The sequence below is a fragment of the Microtus oregoni genome, unplaced genomic scaffold (assembly GCF_018167655.1).
Source record: "Microtus oregoni isolate MIOR12 unplaced genomic scaffold, Mior012 000102F_ref0000329, whole genome shotgun sequence".
Classification (NCBI taxonomy): domain Eukaryota; kingdom Metazoa; phylum Chordata; class Mammalia; order Rodentia; family Cricetidae; genus Microtus; species Microtus oregoni.
In genome coordinates, this window is record NW_024544716.1 from 1272159 (window position 1) to 1292836 (window position 20678).

General features: G+C 40.2%; 1 protein-coding gene across 1 annotated transcript in view; it reads left to right on the forward strand.

Annotated features, from left to right (window-relative positions):
* LOC121443209 (uncharacterized protein C2orf78 homolog) overlaps nucleotides 1-20678 on the forward strand; it is a 37605-nt gene that overhangs the window by 14518 nt on the left and 2409 nt on the right. The window contains exon 2 of the mRNA XM_041644883.1: nucleotides 18662-19423. Coding sequence (XP_041500817.1) covers nucleotides 18662-19423 — 762 coding nt within the window. The remainder of the gene's footprint in view (nucleotides 1-18661; nucleotides 19424-20678) is intronic.

The following is a 20678-nucleotide window of genomic DNA, read 5'->3' on the forward strand; positions in this document are numbered from 1 at the left end:
CTTTTGGGGATCCTACTCTCTTTGGATGCATACTTTGCTCAGCCTGGATGTAGTGAGGAAGGCCTTGGACTTCCCACAGAATAGGGTGCCTTGCCCTCTCTTAGGACTGGAGGCGGTGAGGAGGAGAGTAGGGGGGTTGGGAGGGAAGCGAGAGGAGGGGAGGAAGTGGGAATTTCTTCTAAAGAAAATTTAGAATTAGATTGGTATATTTTTAAAGTAATAAAAAATATAATAAACACTGAAAAAAACAAAATTAACAAAACCAGAATTGAAAAGGACAATACAACAGACACTGAGGAAATGCAGAGAATCATTAGGTAATACTACAAAAATCTATACTCCACAAAATTGGAAAATGTAAAAGAAATTGACAATTTTCTGGATAGGTACCACATACCAAAATTAAATCAGGACCAGGTGAACAATAGACCTATAACCTACAAAGAAATAGAAGCTTTCATCAAAAGCCTCCCAACCAAAAGAAGCCCAGGAACAGTGCAGAATTCTACCAGAACTTCAGAGAAGAGCTAATACTTATACTCTTCAAAGTGTTCCACAAAACAGAAACAGAAGGAACACTGCTAAACACTTTTGATGAGGCTACAGTGTAGTATTAGGAGCGGCGGGGCTGCGTCCTCAGCACCCCAGCCACCTGCTAGCTTACGCCTCGAAATAATTACACGGACACTGTATTCTTTTAAACACTGCTTGGCCCATCAACTCTAGCCCTTACAGGCTAATTCTCATATCCCGATCAACCCATCTCTAATAATCTGTGTAGCATCAGTCTTACCGGGAAAGATTCTAGCCTACGTCCATCCTGGGTCTGAGCTTCATGCTTTTGCCTGGGAGAGGGGAGCATGGCCTCTGCTCCAGAGAGCAGAGCTGTCGAGTCTGAGCTCACTTCCTCTTCCTCCCAGCATTCTGTTCTATTTACTCCACCCACCTATGTTCTAACCAATAAAATGGGCAAAGGCAGTTTCTTTATTTTTTAACCAATGACCTTCCTCCATCACTATAGTTACCCTAATACCAAAACCACACAAAGACTCAACCAAGAAAGAGAATTACAGACCAATCTCATGCATGAATATAGATGCAAAAACACTCAATAAAATGCTGACAAACTGAATCCAAGAATATATCAAAAAAAAAATCTTTCACCAAGATCAAGTTGGCCTTATCCCAGAGATGCAGGGATGGTTCAGCATATGAAAATCTATAAATGTAATCCACTATACAAATGAATTGAAAGAAAAAAACCATATGATCATCTCATCAGCTGCTTTAAAAGGATCCAACAAAATCTAATAGCCCTTCATGATAAAGGTCTTGGAGAGATCAGGGATACAAGGAATATACCTAAACATAATAAAGTCAATATATAGCAATCCAACAACCAACATCATATTAAATGGAGAGAAACCCAAAGCAATCCCACTAAAATCAGGAACAAGATGAGGCTGTCCACTCTCTCAATATCTATCCAACAAAGTTCTTGAAGTTCTGGCTAGAGCAATAAGACAAAAGGGGATCAAGGGGATTCAAACTGAAAAGCAAGAAGTCAAATTTTTGTTATTTGCAGATGATATGATAATATACATAACTGATACCAAAGACTCTACTAGGGAACTTCTACAGATGATAAATACCTTCAAAAATGTGACAGAAAACAAGAACAACTCAAAGAATCAGTAGCCCTGCTATATACAAATAATAAAGAATCTGAGGCAATCAGAGAAGTATCAACCTTCACAACAGCCACAAATAACACAAAATATCTTTGGGTAACACTAGTCAAAGAAATGAAAGACCTGTTCAACAAGAAACATATCTAAACATAATAAATGCAAAAAACAGCAAGTCAACAGCCAACATTGAAATAAACAGAAAGAAATTCTAAGTGATTGCACTAAAAACAGGAATAAGACAAGGCTGTCCACTCTCTCCATATCTATTCATAAGTGATCCCAAGAATTCTACCAGGGAACACCAACAGCTGAAAAACATTTTCAGTAATGTGGCATAATACAAGATCAACTCAAAAAAAAAATCAGTAGCCCTCCTGATAGATACAAATGATAAAAAAAAAAGCTGAGAAAGAAATCAGAGAAATATCGCCATTCACAATAACAACAAATAACATAAATTATCTCAGGGTAACACTAACCAAAGAAGTGAAAGACCTGTTCTACAAGAAGTTAAAGTCTTTGAAGAAAGAAACTGAAAGAGATATCAGAAAATGGAAAGATCTCCCACACTCTTGGATAGGTAGGATCAACATAGTAAAAACGGCAGTCCTACCAAAATCAATCTACAGATTCAATGCAATCTCCATCAAAATCCCAACGCAATTCTTCACAGACCTCGAAAGAACAATACTCAACTTCATATGAAAAAAAAAAACAGGATAGCAAAAGCAATGTTGTATAATAAATGAACTTCCAGGGGCATCACTATCCCTGACATCAAGCTCTATTATAGAGCTATGGCAATGAAAACAGCTTGATATTGGCATGAAAACAGAGAGGTAGACCAATGGAATTGAAATGAAGACCTGGGTATTAATCCACACACCTAGGAATTCCTGTTTTTTGACAAAGAAGCTAAAATTATGCAATGGAAAAGAGAAAGCATCTTCAACAAGTTATGGTGCTGGCATAACTTGATGTCAACATATAGAAGAATGAAAATAGATCCAAATCTATCTCCATTCACAAAACTCAAGTCCAAATTGATTAACCACCTCAATATAAATCTGACCACACTGAATCTGATAGAAGAGAAAGTTAAAAGTAACCTTCAATACATGGGCACAGGAGATCACTTCCTAAATTTAACATCAGTAGCACAGACACTGAGAACAACAATAATTTAAATTAGACCTCCTTAAATTGAGAAGCTTCTGTAAGACAAAGGACACAGTCAATAAGACAAAAAGACAGCCTACTGAATGGGAAAAGATTTTCACCAACCCCACATCAGACAGAGGACTGATCTCCAAAATATATAAGAAATTCAAGAAAATAGACATCAAAATATCAAATAATCCAAATAAAAAATGGGGTACAGATCTAAACATAGAATTCTCAACAGAATTTCAAGTGGCTGAAAGACACTTAAAGAAATGTTCAACATCCTTAGCCATCAGGAGAACACAAATCAAAATGACTCTGAGATACCATCTTACACCCATCAGAATAGCTAAAATCAAAAACACCAATAATAGCTTATGCTGGAAAGGATGTGGAGTAAGGGGAACACTCCTCCACTGCTGGTGGGAATGCAAATTTGTACAACCACTGTGGAAATCAGTATGGCAGTTTTTCAGAAAATTGGGAATCAACTTACCGCAAGGCCCAACAATACCACCCAAAGGATGCTAAACCATATTGAAAGACATTTGTTCAACTATGTTTATAGCAACATTATTTGTAACAGTCAGAACCTGGAAACAAATGTAGATGCCCCTCACTTAAAGAATGGAACAAGAAAATGGGGGTACATTTGCACAATGGAATATTACTCAGTGATTAAAAAAAGTGATACCTTAAAGTTTGCATGCAAATGGATGGAACTAGAAGAAACCATCCAGAGTGAGGTAGCCAGACCCAGAAAGATGAGCATGGTAAGAACCCACTCATAGGTGAATACTAGCTCTAAAGCAAATAATAAGGAGCCTATAATCAATGACCCCAGAGAAGTTAAGTAACAAGAAGAACCCTATGAAAAACATGCATAGATCCCTTGGAAGGGGAAATAGATAAGATCTCCTGCGAAAATTGGAAGCATGGGGGTGATAGAAAAGGGAAAGTAGAAGGGGAGGAGGGTAGAATTGGAGGGAGAGGAGAACTTAGAGGGAATAGAAAGCTGAGATGTGGGGAGGACAGAGATGAGAGCAAGGGATGACATATCTTGATTGAGGGAGCCATTATGGGGTTAGCAAGAAGCCTAGCACTAGAGAAATTCCCAGGAATCCACAAGGATGACCCCAGCTAAAACCCTAAGCAATAGAGGAGAGTGTGCCTAAACTGGCCTTGCCCTGTAGTCAGATTGATTACTATTTTAAATGCCATCATAGAACCTACATCCAGCAACTGATGGAAGCAGATGTAAATGACCACAGTGGAGCATTGGTCTGAGCTCCCAATGTCCAGTCAAAGAGAGGGAGGAGTGAGAATATGAGCAAAGAGGCTAAGACCATGTTGGGGATACCAACTAAAATAGCTTACCTGAGCTAATGGAGCCTTCCAACTCTGGCCTGACAGCAAGGGAACCAGCTGAATGTGGGTGACAGTTATATGGCTGAGATGACTGTAGGGCTACTGGCAGTAAAACCAGGATTTATCCCTACTGCTTGTTCTGGCTTTTAGAAATTCATTCTCTCAGAAGGGATACCTTGTTCAACCTAGATACCTTGAGGGCCTCAAAGCAATGTGCTAGACTTTGTTGACTCCCCATTGGAAGATATACCCTCTCTGAGGAGTGGATAGGGGTGTGATGGTGTGTGGGAGAAGGAAAGGTGGAGGGAGCAGGAGGAGGAAAAGGAGAGGAAAATGGATTGGGCATGTATAATTAGAAAAAATACTTTTTTAAAAAAATTAAAAATAATAATAAAAACCTGGAGTCAGATATAAGGATTAATACAAAAAAATCAGGGAAGCAGAACAGTCAAACACTGGAGAGTTCTTATCTCTTTCAATGCTCAGACCAAAGGCATGATCCTGTCTATACAAATCCTCAGACTGCTGCTGTCTCTATGAAACCTCAGACTACATTTGGCTCAGTGAATCCTCAGACTACATCTGAGTTCCTATCTCCTTCACCTTATATTCAGTCCTCTATTTGCCCAGCCATATCTCTGTCTCCACCTTCCTAGTGCAGGGATTAAAGGCATGTGATCCCAAGTGTTGAATTCAATCTCATGTAGCCCAGCGTGTTGAACTCACAGAGATTCAGCTGCCTATGTCTTCTGACTGCTGGAATTAAAAGGTGTGTACACCAAAGCCTGGTTACTATAGATAGCTACTGGCTTAACTCTGCATTCTGATCTTCAGACAAGCTTTATTTGTTAGATTACAAACAAAATATCACTACAAAAAAGTCCTTGGAGCGTGGCTAGAAGAGACCTTACAATCATCATGGCAACACCCACAGTGTGAATCCACGGGCTGATTTGGAGGTCTACCACACTCCAGAGAGAGTCAACATTGGACTTTGGGGAGCCATTGCATGCCTACAGGACCCTCTAAAACTGAGAATGCAGAAAGTCACTGATGCAGCTAAGTGATGGACTTGTCCCTGTGCTTCCTTAGTACAAACCTGCTGGGGTTTCCAGTCAGGCCATCAAGGGGGACAACAACCACCACCTACCCTTGTTCTCACATGGAAGATCATAAACACTGACTCAGAAAAGATCCTGGGCCATACTTCCCAAGAAGCCTCTTTAGGGACTGGCTCTCCTGATTTGTACTTTATCTTGGGGATGCTTTATGGTTGGACTAAGATATCTGATGCTAAGTTATAAGAAGTCACCCATTTTTATGTTTGCCCTGGACATGATAGAGATAGGCCCAGATAGGGAATAGTGGGGGGGTCAGCAACTATTTCTGTGCTTCATGGAGCTGTCTCCATGGGTCACACATGGTGGAAGGCCCCCAAGAGATAGAGACTTTATCAAACTAAAAAAGGTGAATGAAACAATGTGGGAGTTTGATGGTCTTAATTTTCTGGAGAAGGGGCATGCAAATCTAATTCAATTCACTGATGCTGGTAAGAAGACATATGGTTGGAGTCAGGAAAACCTGGGGCCTTAGGTTATATCACCAAATGAAAGGATCAATAGGGAAAGACCTAGAGGCATTATTCACCCTGTAATTAGAATTTTGGCCCCTACAGCCATGAAAACCCTTGAGCCACAATAAGGTAATGGTTACCCAAAAGCCTAGAAAATTAGGTCTAAGAAAGCTAAAACAGTGTCTTTGACAAGGACTGACCTCACAAGCCTGCCCTTCAAACCAGGTCACTTTAACCTATTGAGACACTATGGGAGCTCCTTCTGCTCCTTCAGGTAATAGCTTTAAGATACCAGTCCACTTAGGCATGGTCTCTTATACTATAAATGCAGCTGTAAATCATGCGCTCACTTTCTTGCTTCCAGCTCTCACTTCCAGCTGCTAGACTCTGTTCCTGTTCCCCATTTGTGAAGAAAATTGTGATTTAGGAGAATGATCTATAAGTATTCCCTAAATAAATAACCCTTTATCATACATAATTCTGAACTAGTGTGGGATTATTTTGTATCTTCCTCCATCATCTGGCTCCCAAATCTGGGGACCAGTCCACACTTTTTGGGATCAGTCCACCAACCATGTGGTGCATTACAGACTGACTCCCCTGCCCACGGCTTTAGCCAGCCCTCAGACTCAGCAGGCTGCAGCTCGAGGATCCCAGTTCATGACCCACACACCAGCCCACACACTGCTGCCTGCGATCCTTGAAGTGTACACAGCCCACAACTTGCACTAACGGAAAACTTTGAGTCATCTCTTTATCCTGGGCCCCAACTCTCAGAATCATTTGATTGCATTAATAACTGTTCTTAATTTGTTAAACAAAGCATATTTTCCATACCTAAGTAAGCAACACATGCTGTTCACTGCTGCTAACGTCTCTCGGTCACATGGCTGCAAGTGCGACACCTGCTGGCCGCTAACGATTAGTACACCTGCTCCAATTCATTAGAATTACTTTACGACAGGTAAGATCTGAAAAACTACAAAAAATGACTGATAACATCTAGGATTTCAATAATTATTTTGCTTATATTATGGAAGATATTGTACAAGACTTAGGCTATTTTCCTTCCTATTTTTTGATTCTGGGGATTTGCTTTGTTTTCAATATTATCTCATTAAAAATGGTTCAATACTATGGAGAGGGATAATATCAGATTGGCAAAATTTTCTGAAAAAATTTGTGGTGTTGAATCTGTCAGAATCTGTTGAAAAGTTATATTCCAAGGATGAGACATTATCTTTACTGGACAAGTCGGAATCCTCAGTGAGGACATTAGAACAGACCACTGGACAGGAGATTCAGACTTTTAAAAAGGCAGTAGTAAAAGATTTGAAAAGATTGAAGAATTTATTGAAATTGATGAGCAGGGACAGAAGGTACAAGGACAGGATTTAGCCTCATCAGTACATGCCAAACCCCTGGATGACTTATACAGAGTTTCAAGAGCATGTTGAGTAATTTCCTCAGAGAAACCATCTAGTACAAAGAATGCTAAGGTAGTCAAAGAATATGCATGGGAACCAATACATATGAGTGAACTAAAAGAAGTAAAACAAGCAATAGTTTCTTATGGGCTACATTCACCATTTGTCAGGGAAGTGGTGAAAATGTGGTCTTTAAGCACTAAAGCAACCCCACAAGACTGGCTTCAATTAATCTCAGCAGTCCTAGAAAATGGACCTTAGCTGCTTTGGAACTGTTATTGGAGAGAAGAGGCAAAAAAATTTAGAACAACAGGGGAAGGTAAAAGGATTGAGACTTCCCAAGATAAAATTCTTGGCAAGGGTCATTACTCTGATCCTCAGGAACAAGCTCGCTATGATGAACACACCTTGTCCCTATATAGTACAACAGCTTTAAACGCATGAGATGGGATTCAGGAACCAGAAAAGAGGACTGAGTCATATATTAGGGTTAAACAGGGCCAGAGAGAATTCTTTACTGACTTCCTGCAAAGATTAACTAAGGCTGTGACAGACCCTGAAGCTAGACATGTAGTAATTGAATTCGTGGCTTTTGAAAATGCCAGCATAGAATGTAAGATTATCCTTGGACCTTTAAAGGTTAGATCAACACCCTTAGATAAATGGATCTTGCATAAAATTAATATTTAAACATTTGATTGTAGTACTGAAGCTTGGGTAGGAGAAGTGATTTCCAATGGTATGAGAAGACAGCAAAATGCCAAATGTTTTAATTGTGGAAGAATGGGACATCTAAGAAGGGACTGTAGATAAGAAATTCCTAGGAATAATGTCTCCTCTAGGAATGGCAAAAATAGGAGGATTCACCCTTCTGGTATATGTAGGTGTGGCAAAGACCAACATTGGACTAATGAATGTCACTCAGCAAGAGACAGACAAGGCAAACTGATACCACTGGGAACTCCTTGGGGCACCTCTCACAGGCCACTATGTCAAACAAGGCCCAGTCATTCCCATGAACTGTGGAGAACATGTCTCACCAGGAATATTAAACAATCCAGTGCCTACTGTAAAAAAAAAAAAAACAAAAAAAAAACAAAAAAAAACATACCATAGTTCTGGACGATGGAATAGACCTGGAGGACTAGTCAAAAATTCCAGTGGGAAATAGGAAACGTATATTTTGGCAGACTTTTATAAATGATCAGAGACCAAAGATAAGAGTGCATATAAATGACATTGTAATTGAGGAATTACTAGACACAGGTGCAGATGTGACTATCATTACTCCAGAATCTTGGCATCCAAATTGGCCTATTCAAGAGGCAGATATTCAATTCCAAAGAATTTGAACCCTATCTCAAGTAAAACAAAGCCTGAGGTGGGTTGAATGCATAGGGCCAGAAGGACAGAAAGGAAGGCTAAGGCCATATGTAGCTAATATTGCAGTTAATTTATGAGGCTGAGACCATTTGCAGCAATGAAATACACAGGTTGACAATGCTGCAGTCCCAAAAACTCATGTTTCTGGGAAGGATATAAGATATTATAAAGGAAGGTCACCAGCCGTTCAGGCTGGACAAGAACACAAAGTAACTATCAAACCTTCAGAGGTACTAACAGCCTTGTACTGAGAAACCCATATGGGTTAAAAAGTAGCATTTAATAGAAGACAAACTGCAGGCTTTAGAAAAGCTGGTACAGGAGCAATTAGATGTTCACCATATTGAAGAATCAAGCAGCCCTTGGAATTCTCCTGTATTTGTTGTTAAAAATCTGGAAAATGGAGAATGGTGACAGATCTAAGAGCTCTCAACAAGGTTACCCAACCTATGGGCCCTCTACAATCTGGAATTCCTCTGCCTTTTCTATTACTAAAAGAATGGCCTCATATAGTTATTGATTTAAAGGATTGGTTCTTCACTCTACCTTTACAAGAAAAGGATCAAAAAAATTCCTAATTCTCAGCCTACTAGAAGATACCAGTGGACTATCCTCCCACAGGGAATGCTCAGTAGTCCCACCCTGTGACAACACTTTATAAATCAGCCATTGAAAATAATATGCGGCCGGGCGGTGGTGGCGCACGCCTTTAATCCCAGCACTCGGGAGGCAGAGGTAGGCGGATCTCTGTGAGTTCGAGACCAGCCTGGTCTACAGAGCGAGTTCCAGGACAGGCTCCAAAGCCACAGAGAAACCCTGTCTCGAAAAACCAAAAAAAAAAAAAGAAAAAGAAAAAGAAAATAATATGCGGGCAATTTTCTAAGTCTATAATTTATCACTACATGGACAACATTTTGTTATCTGACTCAAATGCAGATACATTAGAATGTTTGAAGAAGCAAAAAATGTTTTGCTTAAATAAGGATTAAAAAATGCTCCTGAAAAAATATAAAGAGTAGATTCTGTCAATTACCTAGGTTATAAAATAGGTTTATAGAAAATTAGAACACAAAAGAAACAGATTAGGAGAGAATGGTTGTGGACTCATAAGGACTTTTAAAAATTTTTAGATGATATTTCCAGCCTATGGCCGGCTGTTGGGATAATACCTGACTTAATAGTTAATTTAAACAAAACCTTAAATGGTGACAAAGACTTAAGTAGTCCCAGAGAATTAACAGCTTACGCTGAAAAAAGAATTGATAGTCATTGAAGAAAAATTACAGGAGGCACATGAAGATAAGAGTAAATCCAAAATCTTAATTTTATTCTAGTCATATTGCCTTCCAGAATATCCCATACAAGAATCTTAATGCAGAGGGAAGATATCTTATAATAGATAATTTTACCACATAAGCCAAGTAAAAAAAATTAAGAACTTATGTGGAAAAAGTATCTGAGTTCATTATAAAAGGTAAATTGCAACTTCATCAATTAGCAGGCATAAACCCAGCAGAGAGTATAGTTCCTTTTACTACTGATGAAATAAAAAAAAAATGGGAAGACAAAGAACCTTGGCAAAGAGCTTGTGCTAAATTTTGGGGAGAAATTAATAGCAATTATCCCAAAAGCAATAGACTTAACCTTATAAAGAGAACTACTTAGATTCTTCTCTGAATTGTACATGACGCACCAATAACTAGGGCCTGTACATTTTATACAGATGCAAATAAACCAGGAAAGGCAGGTTACAAATCAGAAGATTAAGGTGGAACAAAGCCCTTATACTTCTGTCCTAAAGGCCGAATCATATGCTATTCTCATGGTACTAAGGGATTTTAAAGAACCTCTCATATAGTTACTGATCGCAATATTCAGAAAGAGTTGTCTTGCATATTGAAACCACTGAATTTATACCAGATGATGCAGAATTGAGTTTATTATTCATATAGGTTCAAGATATAATCAGGAATAGGCTTTGTTCTATATACATAACCAACATCCGATTCCATACAGGTCTGCCAGGTCCTCTAGCACAAGGTGATGCAGAAATTGATCAATTATTGATTGGAAGTGTATTTCAGGCCTCTGAATTTCATTTTAAAAACATCATGTCAATAGCCAAGGCTTAAGAAAGTTTTCTATTACATGGCAACAAGCTAAGGAGATTATAAAGAGATGTGCTACTTGCTCTTTCTATAGTCAAACACCATTGCTTGCAGGGAATAACCCAAAGGGTACTCAGAGGAATGAGATACGGCAGATAGATTTGTTCCACTCTATGAAATTTGGTAAATTAAAATATGTACACCACACCACAGACATGTACGTATTCAGGTTTTCAATGGGCAACTGCCTTGAACTCAGAAGTTTCCAGGAAGAAGATGGGGCCTGACAGCAAGACCTCTGCCTGACTGAGATGATAGCATGATGCTGATAGCGCTCTATAAGACTGGTATTTATGGGTACCAGCTTCTGAAATGGTGCGCCTTCTCATGATGTTCTGGCCAGAACTCCAAATAAGATCTTCAGGAAAATAAAAAAACAACCCTATCAACTGCTCAGAAATGATTTGCATCTATACATCTAGTTAACCATCACTTTACTTTTGCAGGATCCCATTAGGATAACATTGCCCCCATGATAGTGGAAAGCAATCCTAGGAGACAACTCCCCCATACCCCCCTAAAAAAAGTTTGTCCTTAGGGTTGGGAACACTGTTTAGGGGTTGTTGATTATTACTTGTACTAGATAGAGGGTTGGGGTGAAAACTGTGTTTGTAGAAAATAAAGGGATAATAATAGTTGATAATAGAGTGAATAATTGTGAGCTATTATTTATGGATAATTTACATTGGTATGGTTTTGTATATTGATACAAGTTCAAATTATATTTATTATTTTTGTTTACATTATTTGTATACCTATGCAAAGTTATTCTGTCAGATTGTATATATGCATGTTTCTACCTCTTTTAGAACATTTTGTATATTGATACAACTTTTAGAATATTTTTTCATATTGCATTTAGCATGTGTTCCTTGCTTAATATTGTTTATGCTGGTTGTAATTCTAATTATACTTGATATCTGTTCCTAGTGTATATAGTTTTGTATTGGGTTTGGAACTCTCTTATTAAAACAAAAGGGGAAGGTACTGTGCAAGCACATTCCACTTCTTCAGCCAATAGCCTTTAAGATACCAGCCCAATTGGGTATGGTCTCTGATACTCTAAAAGCAGTTGTAAAGCATGTGCCTGGTCTCTTGCTTATGGCTCCCACTTCTGGCTGCTAGACTCTGTTCCTGTTCACACAGAGGACTGTTATCTAGGACAGTGATCTGTAAGTTTTCTTCTTAAATAAATAACCCTTTTATTATTCATAATTCTGAACTGGTATGGGATTATTTTTGTGACTTCCATCATCAGCTAACCTCACAATGGAAACCAGGATGGCATAGGTGGGTCTTCTATCTATCTGTTGTTTCATTGGTTAATTAATAAAGAAAACTGCTTGGTCTGATAGGTCAGAACATAGGTGGGTGGAGTAGACAGAACAGAATGCTGGGAAGAAGGGAAGTAAGTCAGACGCCATATCTCTCCTCTCCGAGATGGATGCAGGTTAGAATCCTCCCGGTAAGCCACCACCTCGTGGTGCTACATACATTAATAGAAATGGGTTAATCAAGATGTGAGAGTTAGCCAGTAAGAGGTTAGAGTTAATGGGCCAGGCAGTATTCAAATGAATACAATTTGTGTGTTATAATTTCGAGTGTAAAGCTAACCATGCGGGAGCCGGGCGGGACAAAAAGCAAGCCTGCTCACCTCATCACTTCACCAGGAGATGTGCTACATTGGGGAAGGGGTTTTGAACTTGTTTCCACAGGGGAAAAAGCTATGGATACCATCAAAATTGATAAAGATTCAGTTTGAAAAGGAGAAACCTCTTGAGAAATAGAAATGATGGTTCATACACAAAGATGACAATTATGCAGGTGGTAAGAAAACCTCATAAGGATTGGGGCAGGGTTCTGTTCTTGTCCTTGCAGGAAAATATTCATCTTCAAAAAGTAGTGAGACCTTGAACATCTAGATGCCTAAAGATAAAAAGATAGCTATCCATAAAGAATCAACAAGCAAAAAGAAATCTGCTTTATGATGCTGTATTATCAGCATTGTAAATTTGATTATTTAGACACATATACATCTCTACTTAAAAATAAGAGCTGGCTTTGGAGCTGGACAATGGCTATCCTTCTCTAAATCCAAGCAAGGAGTTAAAAGAAAAGTTCAGAATTTCTGTCTCATGTCAAGAACCATCTGGTATGGTACAGAAAGAAGATATATTTAAAGGAAATATTTTACTTTCTCCGTGACCATTTTATTTATATCATATCTTTCATTGAACATATGTCTATATGAATAATGCTTTAGTTTTCCCACAATGAACAGTAGATTTTCCTGCCATAACATTTGAAGCTTCCAGGAAGAAGATGGTGCCCCACAACAATGACTCCACCTGATTGATATGACATCATGATGCTGGTAACGCTATTATGAGACTAGTTTTTGGGTACCACCAGCAGAAATGGTGCACCTTCTTACAACATTCTGGCCAGAACTCCAAATAAGAACTTCAAAACAAACAAACAAAAAGACCCTATGGACTACTCAGAGACCATTTGCACAAAACAGTAATCTTGAAACTTAACCATCATTTTATTTTTTACAAGATCCCATTGCCCCATGACAGCAGGAAGCAATTCCACAAAGCACAAAGTTTGTTCCCTCTCCCCACAAAGTTTGTCCTCACGGTTAGAGACACGATTTAGGGGTTGATTATTACTCACATAGGATTGAGGGTTGGGGTAGAAATTATGTAGGCCTAGAGATAAAAAAAGGAAGATTGAATAGGATAATAGGTAATTTAGTGTGAACTTATTCATACTGATAATAGTAATAATAGTGAGTAATAGAGTGAATACTTGTGAGCTATTATTTATGGAAAATTTACACTGGTATAGTTTCTTTTTTTATTTATTTATTATTTATTTATTATCTTTACAGTGTTCTGCCTGCATGTATCCCTGCAGGCCAGAAGAGGGCACCAGATCTCATTACTGATGGTTATAAGCCACTACGTGGTTGCTGGGAATTGAACTCAGGACCGCAGGTAGAGCAGCCAGTGCTCTTAACATCTGAGCCATCTCTCCAGCATGGTATAGTTTCTTGTATATTGATACAAGATCAAATTATATTTGTTATTCCACTTTACAACATCTGTACACCTACGTGAAGTTATTTTGTCATATTGTATGCATTCATGCATGTCTCTACCTCTGTTTAAGACATTTTGTATATTGATACAATTTTAGGATGTATATATCATATTGCATTATATATTTCTACCTCTGATTAAGATATTTATACATTGTAACTCTAACCAAACAAGTGGAAAACTTCTATGACAAGAACTTTAAATCTTTAAAGAAAGAAATTGAAGAAGACACCAGAAAGTGGAAAGATATCCCATGCTCTTGGGTAGACAGAATTAACATGGTAAAAAATGGCAATCTTACCAAAAACAATCTACAGATTCCATGCAATGCCCATCAAAATCCCAGCAAAATTCTTCACAGACCTTGAAAGAACGGTATTCAATTTCATATGGAAAAGCAAAATAACCAGAATAGCCAAAACAATCCTATGTAATAAAAGAACATCTGGAAGCATTACAATCCCTGACTTGAAACACTACTACAGAGCTACAGTACTGAAAACAGCCTGGTATTGACATAAGAAAAGACAAGAGGACCAATGGAAACAAGTAGAAGACCCAGATATCAATCCACACATCTTCAAACACCTGATCTTTGAAAAAGAAGCAAAAAATATCAAACAGAAAAAAGAAACCATATTTAACAAGTGGTGCTGGCATAACTGGATATCAACATGTAGAAGAATGAAAGTAGACCCATATCTATCACCATAAACAAAACTCAAGTCCAAATGGATCAAAGACCTCAACATAAAGCCAGCCACAGTGAACCTCATAGAAGAGAAAGTGGGAAGTACACTTGAACACATTGGCACAGGAACCACTTCTTAATAGAACCCCAGCAGCACAGACACTGAGAGAAACAATTAATAAATGGGACCTCCTGAAGCTGAAAAGTTTCTGTAGAGCAAAAGACACGGTCAACAAGACAAAACGACAGCCTACAGAATGGGAAAAGATCTTCACTAACCCCACATCAGACAGAGGTCTGATCTCCAAGATATGCAAAGAACTCAAGAAATTGGACACCAAAAGAACATATGATCCAATAAAAAAAAAAGGAGTACACACCTAAACAGAAAACTCTCAACAAAGGAATCTAAAATGGCTGAAAGACACTTAAGGAAATGTTCAACATCCTTAGTCATCAGAGAAATGCAAATCAAAACAACTCTGAGATTCCATCTTATACCTGTAAGAATGGCCAACATCAAAAACACTGATGACAACTTATGCTGGAGAGGTTGTGGGGAAAAGGGAACACTTCTGCACTGCTGGTGGGAGTGCAAGCTGGTACGTCCCCTTTGGATGTCAGTGTGGCGATTTCTCAGAAAATTAGGAAACAACCTTCCTCAAGACCCAGCAATACCACTTTTGGGTATATATCCAAAGGATGCTCAATTGTGCCACAAGGACATGTGCTCAACTATGTTCATAGCAGCTTTGTTTGTCATAGCCAGAACCTGGAAACAACCTAAATGCCCCTTGACCGAAGAATGGATAAGGAAAATGTGGTACGTTTACACAATGGAGTACTACACAGCAGAAAAAAAATGACGACAGCTTGAATTTTGCAGGAAAATGGATGGAGCTAGAAAACATTATTTTTTGGGTGTGGTAACCCACACCCAGAAAGACAATTATCATATGTACTCACTCATAGGTGGTTTTTAAACATAATGCAAAGAAAGCCAGCCTACAAACCACATACCCAGAGAACTTAGACAACAATGTCAACATGAAGGGAGACTTACATAGATATAATCTACATGGGAATCAGAAAGTAAAAAAAGAAAAGATCTCCTGAGTAAATTGGAAGCATGGCCGGGTGGTGGTGGCGCGTGCCTTTAATCCCAGCACTCAGGAGGCAGAGTCAGGCGGATCTCTGTGAGTTCAAGGCCAGCCTGGTCTACAAGAGCTAGTTCCAGGACAGGAACCAAAAAGCTATGGAGAAACCCTGTCTCGAAAATCAAAAAAAAAAAGAAAAGAAAAGAAAAGAAAAAAGAAAAAAAGAAAAAAAACATAAATTGGAAGCATGGGGGCCTTGGGGGAGGATTGAAGTGGGAAGAGGAGAGGAGGGAGGGGAGCAGAGAAAAATGTAGAGCTCAATAAATATCAATAAAAATGTATAAAAGAATAAAAAGCTATGATATGAATCTCTATTCACTTGGTCACCCTGGTTAATTACTCTCCTGTCATCATTGGCTGTGCCTTTGATCCACTTAATGTTGGCCTTAACCTATGGACCTTGCATCATTAACGCGCTAGTCAAATTTATAAAGAAGCAGATCTCTATGGTCCAACTAGTGGTTCTAAAAAACAATACAAGCCTATAAATTTAGAAGAAAAACATCTCAAGGATTTTAAATTCTACTCAAGGGGGGATGAGAGGGCCAGGGAGCCAGACCACAGGCATGACAGGTTTCTAACAACCCCTGTCAGTGACCAGGCCTTAGTTTTGGTTTACTGGAACTGGCTGGAGTTGAGCAAGCAGTTCTTGGAAAAATCACAACTCAGGAGCAACCAGTCACCAGGGACCCCACAGCCTTCTACTAGCTCAGCAGATGCCCCACAGCCTCCTACTAGCTAAAGATAGCTTTCCCTACCCTGCTGTTGCAAAGTTCCTAGAGCCACCTGCCAATCCCATGAAAGTTTGATTTATACCCACCAACCATCCCTCAGAATAACCTCTCCTCTCTAGAATTCCCTCACCCTGTATAAAACATATGTGTGAGCTTCTCTGGGGATTGCCATTTGCCACCCCAACATGTTGGCAGTTTTTTTAATAAATGTTCTTGCTGACTGCATACATGACAGGTGGTCCTTTATGGGACTTCTCTCGGACCCTAATAGACAGCTCATAAAGCAGATCAGCTGAAATGGTTTCCCACCTGAGTTCCCTCAACCTAGGTGTTCCTCTCCTTCCTGCCCAAGGCTACCGACTGTATGGACAGGGTAGGCTGATGGGGCATCATGCACAGCTTCATCAGTGAACCTTAGAAGAAGCACTGCCATGATAGCCTAGGCTAAACACCATGGGAAGCAGGATTTCTGTACCATAATTTCCTCCTTTCATTAGCCCAATTTCAGCCTTCATGACTGCTGTTGGTCTTCTGGCATCTGCTCTATCCAATCCCATCTTTTAGCTAGGAATCAGACATCCCCATTGGCTGCTGCCTATTTATGACATCATTCTCCCTCCTACCCTACCAGCACCTGGTAGAATCTTGGTGTTTCCATGGTGATGCCTGTAAACAAATTTGGATCATCACAGATCACTTGTGACCAGTGACCAGTAAGTGCTGTCTGATACTGGACACACTTGCCACTGAGGTCAGCTGATCAGACAAGGATGACCTTCCTCCATTGTACTGTGGATTGCTGATCCTCTCCCCCTGACCATGTCAGGTAAGGAAAGAAACTTTAACATGTTTCTTTTGATCACTTCTCTTACTTTCACTATGCTTTTAAATCTTTGTTTAATGGGCACACTATTCATGTTGATATAGATATCTCCGGTTGAATGTTACAGTTAGCTTTGGTTCTTACCAGGGGTTAGAAAACAGAAATAAAAGAAGATAAACTGCACAGATGGCTGTAGAGGTACATGTAGGTAGTTGGGAATTGAATGTTACAGACAGCCAGAGATTTTAAATCTAAAGGCACAAGATAGCATTATATTCCAAGCCATTTTTAGGCAACCACACTGCTGAGATTCCCTATCAAATATAGAAAACAACATCCCACTCTGGTCTCTGGCTCTTAACATCTACCCAGCCCAACTTCCAGAGCATTCCCAACACCTTATGTGCACTGTTGTGCTGGATGATTTCAACAGGGGCTGGGTACTCCATGGTCAGTTGTTCTCTGGACAAGAACTGACACATGGGGTGGGGGGAATTCTCACAAGGATGCCCACTAGAAGAGTTACAAGAAATTAACAGTTACTGAGGAACTGATCATTTAAGAACTAGTTACCAACTATTAAATTAAGAAACTATCTTGTTCAGAGAGGAACCCATACTACATTAGCATTCCCAAGATGTCACATGAAACACAGGCAAGCAACGTGAAATGTTATCACCAGGCTATTCGTGCAGTCATATATGCATACGCACTCAATGGCTATACAAAATAAGACATCATGACTTATACAAAAAGTAGAGGGAAACAGGAGGCGTTAGGGGAGGAACATATAATTACCTAAATATAGTACTTATATATGAAATTCCTGATACATCATTTACTTAAAAAGCTCAGAGTAGAGACAAGCCCGGTGGACATGGCAAATGTCTATGGAGCCAGAACTCTGGATAGAGAAGCAGGCCTATCTGTGTGATTTCAAGACCAGAATGAGACCCTGTGTCTACACAGAGTAAAAATCTGCACAGAATAGGGTAAAGATACAGCCATGAGAAGCTGTTAAGGTTCTCCTACCTCTAAACACTTTTGTTCTAGGACACAGTTGTAAGGCGGTGTCAAAGCAGGTATTAGAGCAAGACAAAGCAGGGGAAAGAACAGTGGTGTCTAGAGCACAGTGAGAGTTAAAGCAGATCAACTGGGAATTACAGTTCCACACAGGAAGAACCGGCAGCTTATTAAATGAGTGCCATCCTATATAGTAACAAGAATCATTCTGAACCCATTTGTTTGGGATATGTGAGGGGACATAGGTGTTAGACTCCTCCGGATAGTACAACCTGGAGACAGCACTGCTCCTCACAGGAAGCGAGAAAGCTTCCATCTCACCATTTTCCCACTGTCCTCTTGTTTCCTACAGAAAATTGTCAAAGTGCACCATTCTTTGGGGCAGAAAGTGCTCTGCAGCCCTCTGTGCCTGTGCTGAGGAATGCCACACCCTCAGCAGGAAGTGTGTGCAACTTCTATGGGGTATCCACCCCAGCCGCGAGCTCAGCATGGCTCCTGCCATCAGACTCCAGCACTTGTTGCCAGCAGCTCGTGGACAGTGCCTCCCTTTACCAACGAGCTGGCACTACCACGTTGACTGCACTGACCAACCAGAACCAGATCACCACCCTGGCACTCCCCTATGCAGGTGTTCTCCAGTGTGATCTCACAGGAAGCTCTGACAGGAGAGAAACTGCATTCCAGGACTTCACTGTAACTATCATTGACCAGAATACCACACTCTCCTCCCTGGCTATGACAGCCCAGTGTGATAACATTCTAGATCCCAATGCCTTAGTCCCTCTTTATCCGACACTCTCTGCCAGCCTCGTCCAGGCCACACCATCAGAGGTGCCAAATCAAGGATACAACCTGGCACCTTCCTACCAGGATGGCAGCCAGCTCTATTACTACAGCCTCAACAGCCTGGGCCCTCTGATGGCTGGAGAACTCGAGCAGTGCCTGCAGGCCTATCGCCTTGTGTCCTACTCTGGAACTCAGGCCTCCTCCCTGCAACCAGAGATGGTGATGATGCTAAGGGAGTTTCATTCAATGAACGTTCAAACACCTTTCTCCACCTCTGCCTTCTACTATCCCTCATCTGCTCAAGCCATGCCGGACAGCAGCCTTCAAGGTGAGAACAGAGCCAGGAGGGGAAGGAGTGAGATCAACCCTCGAACAAAGAGGGCACAACTTACCTCTCAGTAGTGGACAGTCCATACAAAGGGAGAATGTAAGTTCTGATAGGTTAGGTTTGCCTCGGGCTCATCATCGCAGTCTTCAGTCTCTATAATGAGAGAATGTAGGGCAATGAGTGGCATCCATCACTCATTAAGACATGTCCAAGGACTACCCCCACAGACACGCATGTCACCCTGCAAGCTAATTCATCCCATCCATCAACACACAGCAGTCACCTCTTTCCTAATTTATTGCTCAGGGCTCTAGAGGACACAAAGGCCTTTCTGTTTCCAAAACACTTGATTTTCCCTGTGTTGAGATCTGACTCTGGAACAATGCAACTCCAAACCAGTCCTGGAGGAACTACTCCCAGATTCCAAGTGCTGGCCCTGCAATTCTCTTACAAATATAAGTGCATCCAGAGTCCAGTATAACCCATGTACAATTGCTAAGTTGGGTAAAGCCTCTCTCTCTCTCTCTCTCTCTCTCTCTCTCTCTCTCTCTCTTTCTCCCTCTCTCTCTAAGACCATGATCATTAGGACATGTTTTCTACAACACAGTCACACTCAAGCCCAAAGATTTTACAATTTTGTTTGTTTGTTTGTAGTGATGAGATAAGCAGGCCTGCTTTTCATCCCGCACAGCTCCTGCACGGCTAGCTTAGCTCCAGAATAATTACACAGAAGCTGTATTCATTTAAACACTGCCTGGCCCATTAGTTCCAGCCTCTTATTGGCTAATTCTCACATCTTCCTTCAACCCATATTTAATAATCTGTGTAGCACCACGAGGTGGTGGCTTACCTACGTCTATCTTGGGCCAGAGCTTCATGGAGACTGCCCCATTGCCTTCTTCCCAGCATTCTGTTCTGTCTACTCCACCCACCTATGTTCTGACCTATCAGGCCAAGCAGTTTCTTTATTAATTAACCAATAAAAGCAACACATAGAAAGAAGACCCACCTACATCATTTATTCTCTTTGCTTTGCTTTTCGAGACAGGGTTTCTCTGTTCCACCCTGACTGTCCTGGAGCTTGCTTTGTAGACCAACCTGGCCTCGATCGTAGAGATCTGACTGCCTCTGCCTCCTAAGTGCTGAGATAAAAGGTGTGTGCCACCATTCCCTGGCTGATTTTACTTCTTAAACCAATTTTTTGTCACTACTAACAAGACTTTGAAATGTTGGGTTGGAGGAAATCCTGGGTTGT